The sequence below is a fragment of the Oncorhynchus keta genome, unplaced genomic scaffold (genome assembly GCF_023373465.1).
Source record: "Oncorhynchus keta strain PuntledgeMale-10-30-2019 unplaced genomic scaffold, Oket_V2 Un_contig_4020_pilon_pilon, whole genome shotgun sequence".
Classification (NCBI taxonomy): domain Eukaryota; kingdom Metazoa; phylum Chordata; class Actinopteri; order Salmoniformes; family Salmonidae; genus Oncorhynchus; species Oncorhynchus keta.
This window is the reverse complement of record NW_026287562.1, coordinates 1,663-8,565: the sequence shown is the minus strand read 5'-3', so window position 1 is coordinate 8,565 and position 6,903 is coordinate 1,663. Positions and strand designations below refer to the sequence as shown.

At 43.0% G+C, this 6,903-nt stretch overlaps 1 protein-coding gene across 1 annotated transcript; it reads left to right on the top strand.

The window, feature by feature from the left end:
• Positions 1-636: 636 nt before the first annotated feature.
• On the top strand, positions 637-6,696 carry LOC127924430 (double-strand-break repair protein rad21 homolog A-like; the record flags this gene model as incomplete). The annotated part of the gene is made up of 5 exons (XM_052509164.1): positions 637-813; positions 1,350-1,479; positions 1,772-1,871; positions 2,574-2,680; positions 6,502-6,696. Coding segments are annotated over exons 1-5 (676 nt in total), but the record flags the coding sequence as incomplete, so codon positions are not given.
• Between the last annotated feature and the right edge of the window lie 207 nt (positions 6,697-6,903).

Here is a 6,903-nt window from a genome sequence, read left to right as displayed (position 1 = left end):
AAAAGCCAATAGAGTCGTGAATGAGTCTGATCTTCAATCCAAAACTACACATTTAATTTGTTGATATTAGCTACAACTACCGCCTATTTTCATTCAATCAATCAAATGTTATTTATATAGCCCTTCGTACATCAGCTGATGTCACAAAGTGCTGTACAGAAACCCAGCCTAAAACCCCAAACAGCAAGCAATGCAGGTGTAGAAGCACGGTGGCTAGGAAAAACTCCCTAGAAAGGCCAAAACCTAGGAAGAAACCTAGAGAGGAACCAGGCTATGTGGGGTGGCCAGTCCTCTTCTGGCTGTGCCGGTGGAGATTATAACAGAACATGGCCAAGATGTTCAAATGTTCATAAATGACCAGCATGGTCGAATAATAACAAGGCAGAACAGTTGAAACTGGAGCAGCAGGATGGCCATGTGGACTGGGGACAGCAAGGAGTCATCATGTCAGGTCGTCCTGGGGCACGGTCCTTGGGCTCAGGTCCTCTGAAAGAGAGAATTAGAGAGAGCATGTTGCATGTAGAATTTTCTTCACAAAAGCTTAGCTACCTAAACATTTTGATAAAGTTGCTATTTCACATTTCATCTTAATAAAGCTTTCAAATACGTCTTTCTCTATTCCAGGTGCTCTACCCCCGGTTCTTCAAGAGCTAGCAACCAACCGGGGCAATGTTCTACGCCCATTTTGTCCTGTCCAAACGTGGGCCCCTGGCCAAGATCTGGCTAGCGGCCCACTGGGACAAGAAGCTGACCAAGGCTCATGTGTTTGAATGTAACCTAGAGAGCAGTGTGGAGAGCATTATCTGCCCCAAGGTAAGCGGAGACCTGGCGAGCAGATATCATGATTCATGTCTCTGTTGAATGCACCTTACACAATGAAGACCCAGTCTGAGAAGTCAGTCTCATCCTTTTGGCTGTTCATTAGACATCCCATTGGCTAACCTTATTTCCGCATTGACCAATCCAATAGTTTCAGATCTACGTGTGGAAGAAGTAGACATGGGTCTAATGATGTAACTAGGTAGTGACCAGATTAGAACCAGGCCGATTGACTGAGACTGCATGCATGTTACCCACATCGAGTAAAGTTCCTTGGTAGTGACCACAGCTACTGGGTGATGCTTGCGGTTGACTGTTCTTCAGCCGATGATGATGATGTAATGTGATCTATGGGACCTGTTCAGGAGGGCACATCGTTACGCAACGTTCAAACTAGAAGTCTATTTTGTAGACCAGAAATGATTGTCAGTTAGAATAGGGAATCATATCGTCTCTCTTCATTCTGTTTCAACAGCGTTCAGAACATTTCACCACACTGAATACACCCATGGTTCTGTCTCCTCCCCTAGGTGAAGATGGCGCTGAGGACCTCTGGTCACCTCCTGCTCGGTGTGGTGAGGATCTACAACAGGAAGGCCAAGTACCTCCTGGCTGACTGTAATGAAGCCTTCATCAAGATCAAGATGGCTTTCAGACCAGGTGCGTAGCTTGGCTCTTATTATGGGACTAGGAAATAAACTTAAGATGGCTTTCAGACCAGTTGCGTAGCTAGGGTGTAATGTGACTAGGAATAAGGTTAATCAACGTGGCTTTCAGACCAGGTATGTAGCTAGTGTCTTATGGGACTAGGAATAAGGTTAATCAATGTGGCTTTCAAACCAGGTACGTGACTAGGACTAAACTTGAAGAGATCAGGAGTTTGAGCGGCTGGTGATCCTAGTCTTACTGATTGTTGTTTATTTGCTCACCACTCTGTCTGGCTGCCCTCCAGGTGTGGTGGATCTGCCAGAGGAGAACAGAGAGGCTGCCTACAACGCTATCACCCTGCCGGAGGATTTCCACGACTTTGACCAACCCTTACCTGACCTTGAGTAAGTCATATATATATATGGATATAGATAGTGTTTGTGGAGGAAGTTCCCTCCCAATACAACCCTACACAAGCCTCCCAGGAAGAGGACTGTTGCTAATTGTAACAGGCAACTAATGAGGATGCAAATCACCAAACATGTATTCTCCTAATTTTAGGAGACCCCCCCCGTCCCTTCCTAACCAAATACAGATTGTACTCGGCTATCTGACATAAGAAACGGGTGATTGTGCAGCGCTATAACGAACTGAGTTGAAACGGGGGATTGTGCAGCGCTATAACGAACTGAGTTGAAACGGGTGATTGTGCAGCGCTATAACGAACTGAGTTGAAACGGGGGATTGTGCAGCGCTATAACGAACTGAGTTGAAACGGGTGATTGTGCAGCGCTATAACGAACTGAGTTGAAACGGGTGATTGTGCAGCGCTATAACGAACTGAGTTGAAACGGGTGATTGTGCAGCGCTATAATGAACTGAGTTGAAACGGGGGATTGTGCAGCGCTATAACGAACTGAGTTGAAACGGGGGATTGTGCAGCGCTATAACGAACTGAGTTGAAACGGGGGATTGTGCAGCGCTATAACGAACTGAGTTGAAACGGGGGATTGTGCAGCGCTATAACGAACTGAGTTGAAACGGGGGATTGTGCAGCGCTATAACGAACTGAGTTGAAACGTTGACACTGGCGGTTGTTTCCACAGCGACATAGACGTCGCCCAGCAGTTCACCCTGAACCAGAGCAGAGTGGAGGAGATCACCATGAGGGAGGAGGTGGGCAACCTCAGCCTCATGCAGGACAATGACTTTGGTAAGGAGCTGTCTGTCAATATTCCTGGCTTTTGTTCGACGTGCTCCGGTATTTTTTGGCGACCAAGAAAGTGTGTGTATTTATTTCAACTCCTGCCTTTGGCTTGATGTCAATGTGGAGTTTACATCTCCTTCACATGGGCCGGTCAGCCACCAAGCAATTTCAGTTCTAGCCAATGAGCTTCAGCTCCTCTCATTTGCATAATATATGAGCAGAATTACTCATACCTCAATTAGCTGTGAAATCCCTAGTTTCAAAGCAAATTGATTTCTTATTTTAACTTTGCCATGCCAAATTTATTGAACCCCCCACGTGGGCCAGCCCTCTAGCAATTTTAGTTCTAGCCAATGAGCTTCAGCTCCTCCCATTTGAGTGACAGCTAGCCAGAGGCCTGCCCAGCGTTATCTAGGGCGGGCTCAACGGCCCAGTGGACACAGCAGAGAGAGAGAGAGCAACGACGTTGTGCACATATCAGCACATTTGTGATGCATTATGCACATTTTTGTGGGCCGCTTTTGGCTCGTGTACTACTTTCAGAACTACTGGCTGAAAAGTATACAGAGTACCTGAGTATCTCTTTAACTGGGTTTTGGATCGCTGCTGAATATGCAACAGCAAGTCATGTTCATAATACACAACATTGTATTTCCCCTGTAAAAACCAAACTGGTTCATGAATATGCAAATCTAAAACTAAGTCATACATTCTCAATGCTAACTAGATTACCTAGCTGGAGACATATTATCATAATGCTAACTAGATTACCTAGCTGGAGATGCATTCTCATAATGCTAACTAGATTACCTAGCTGGAGACATATTATCATAATGCTAACTAGATTACCTAGCTGGAGATGCATTCTCATAATGCCAACTAGATTACCTAGCTGGAGATGCATTCTCATAATGCTAACTAGATTACCTAGCTGGAGATGCATTCTCATAATGCTAACTAGATTACCTAGCTGGAGACGCATTCTCATAATGCTAACTAGATTACCTAGCTGGAGACATATTCTCATAATGCTAACTAGATTATCTAGCTGGAGATGCATTCTCATAATGCTAACTAGATTACCTAGCTGGAGAAACATTCTCATAATGCTAACTAGATTACCTAGCTGGAGACATTCTCAATGTTAACTAGATTACCTAGCTGTAGACATATTCTCATTATGCTAACTAGATTACCTAGCTGGAGACACATTCTCATAATGCTAACTAGATTACCTAGCTGGAGACATTCTCAATGCTAACTAGATTACCTAGCTGGAGACATATTCTCAATGCTAACTAGATTACCTAGCTGGAGACACATTCTCATTATGTTAACTAGATTACCTAGCTGGAGACATATTCTCAATGCTAACTAGATTACCTAGCTGGAGACATATTCTCATAATGCTAACTAGATTACCTAGCTGGAGACATATTCTCATTATGCTAACTAGATTACCTAGCTGGAGACACATTCTCATGATGCTAACTAGATTACCTAGCTGGAGACACATTCTCATAATGCTAACTAGATTACCTAGCTGGAGACACATTCTCATTATGCTAACTAGATTACCTAGCTGGAGACACATTCTCATTATGCTAACTAGATTACCTAGCTGGAGACACATTCTCATTATGCTAACTAGATTACCTAGCTGGAGACATATTCTCATAATGCTAACTAGATTACCTAGCTGGAGACACATTCTCATAATGCCAACTAGATTACCTAGCTGGAGATGCATTCTCATAATGCCAACTAGATTACCTAGCTGGAGATGCATTCTCATAATGCCAACTAGATTACCTAGCTGGAGATGCATTCTCATAATGCCAACTAGATTACCTAGCTGGAGATGCATTCTCATAATGCCAACTAGATTACCTAGCTGGAGATGCATTCTCATAATGCTAACTAGATTACCTAGCTGGAGAAACATTCTCATTATGCTAACTAGATTACCTAGCTGGAGACATATTATCATAATGCTAACTAGATTATCTAGCTGGAGATGCATTCTCATAATGCTAACTAGATTACCTAGCTGGAGAAACATTCTCATAATGCTAACTAGATTACCTAGCTGGAGACATTCTCAATGCTAACTAGATTACCTAGCTGTAGACATATTCTCATAATGCTAACTAGATTACCTAGCTGGAGAAACATTCTCATAATGCTAACTAGATTACCTAGCTGGAGACATTCTCAATGCTAACTAGATTACCTAGCTGTAGACATTCTCAATGTTAACTAGATTACCTAGCTGGAGACATATTCTCATAATGCTAACTAGATTACCTAGCTGGAGACACATTCTCATTATGTTAACTAGATTACCTAGCTGGAGACATATTCTCAATGCTAACTAGATTACCTAGCTGGAGACACATTCTCATTATGCTAACTAGATTACCTAGCTGGAGACATATTCTCATTATGCTAACTAGATTACCTAGCTGGAGACACATTCTCATTATGCTAACTAGATTACCTAGCTGGAGACACATTCTCATAATGCTAACTAGATTACCTAGCTGGAGACACATTCTCATTATGCTAACTAGATTACCTAGCTGGAGACACATTCTCATTATGCTAACTAGATTACCTAGCTGGAGACATATTCTCAATGCTAACTAGATTACCTAGCTGGAGACATATTCTCAATGCTAACTAGATTACCTAGCTGGAGACGCATTCTCATAATGCTAACTAGATTACCTAGCTGGAGATGCATTCTCATAATGCTAACTAGATTACCTAGCTGGAGATGCATTCTCATAATGCTAACTAGATTACCTAGCTGGAGACGCATTCTCATAATGCTAACTAGATTACCTAGCTGGAGACACATTCTCATAATGCTAACTAGATTACCTAGCTGGAGACATTCTCAATGCTAACTAGATTACCTAGCTGTAGACATTCTCAATGTTAACTAGATTACCTAGCTGGAGACATATTCTCATAATGCTAACTAGATTACCTAGCTGGAGAAACATTCTCATAATGCTAACTAGATTACCTAGCTGAGACATTCTCAATGCTAACTAGATTACCTAGCTGTAGACATTCTCAATGTTAACTAGATTACCTAGCTGAGACATATTCTCATAATGCTAACTAGATTACCTAGCTGGAGACATTCATTCTCATTATGTTAACTAGATTACCTAGCTGGAGACACATTCTCATAATGCTAACTAGATTACCTAGCTGGAGAAACATTCTCATAATGCTAACTAGATTACCTAGCTGGAGAAATATTCTCAATGCTAACTAGATTACCTAGCTGGAGACACATTCTCATAATGCTAACGAGATTACCTAGCTGGAGACATATTCTCATTATGCTAACTAGGATTACTCAGCTGGAGACACATTCTCATTATGCTAACTAGATTACCTAGCTGGAGACACATTCTCATAATGCTAACTAGATTACCTAGCTGGAGACACATTCTCATAATGCTAACTAGATTACCTAGCTGGAGACATATTCTCATAATGCTAACTAGATTACCTAGCTGGAGACACATTCTCATAATGCTAACTAGATTACCTAGCTGGAGACACATTCTCATAATGCTAACTAGATTACCTAGCTGGAGACATATTCTCATAATGCTAACTAGATTACCTAGTTTGAGACATTCTCAATGCATCACTCTGCTGGAGATACATTCTCATAATGCTAACTAGGTTACTTAGATTAGTTAGAATCAGACCTTCTCATGAATATTACCGTACATCCCATCTCTTTGCCATTGGCTTTCCATGTATTGTAACAACCCTCTGTGTCCCTCCCGCGCTCCCAGCTGACTTTGGCATGGATGACCGTGAGATGATGAGGGTAGAGGGAGGCTTTGAAGAGGACATCATTCATGGAGCGACAGCCTCTAATCTGCTGCTGGAGGCGGAGCCGGGGCCACCACTCACCTGCCGGACAAGACCAAACCACCTGGAGCACGACTTTGGAGACACCATGGAGAACAACGAAGGAGGAATGCTGGGTAGGGAGGGAGGGGAATGTTGGGTAGAGGGAGGGGAATGCTGGGATACCGCCTTACAGTGTTGGCTGTCTCTGTGCTCTTAGGAGGGAGGGGAATGCTGGGTAGGGAGGGAGGGGAATGCTGGGATACCGCCCATAGTGGCTGGCTGCCCCAGTTTTTAGAGGGAGGGGAATGCTGTAGGGAGGGAGGGGAATGCTGGATACCGCT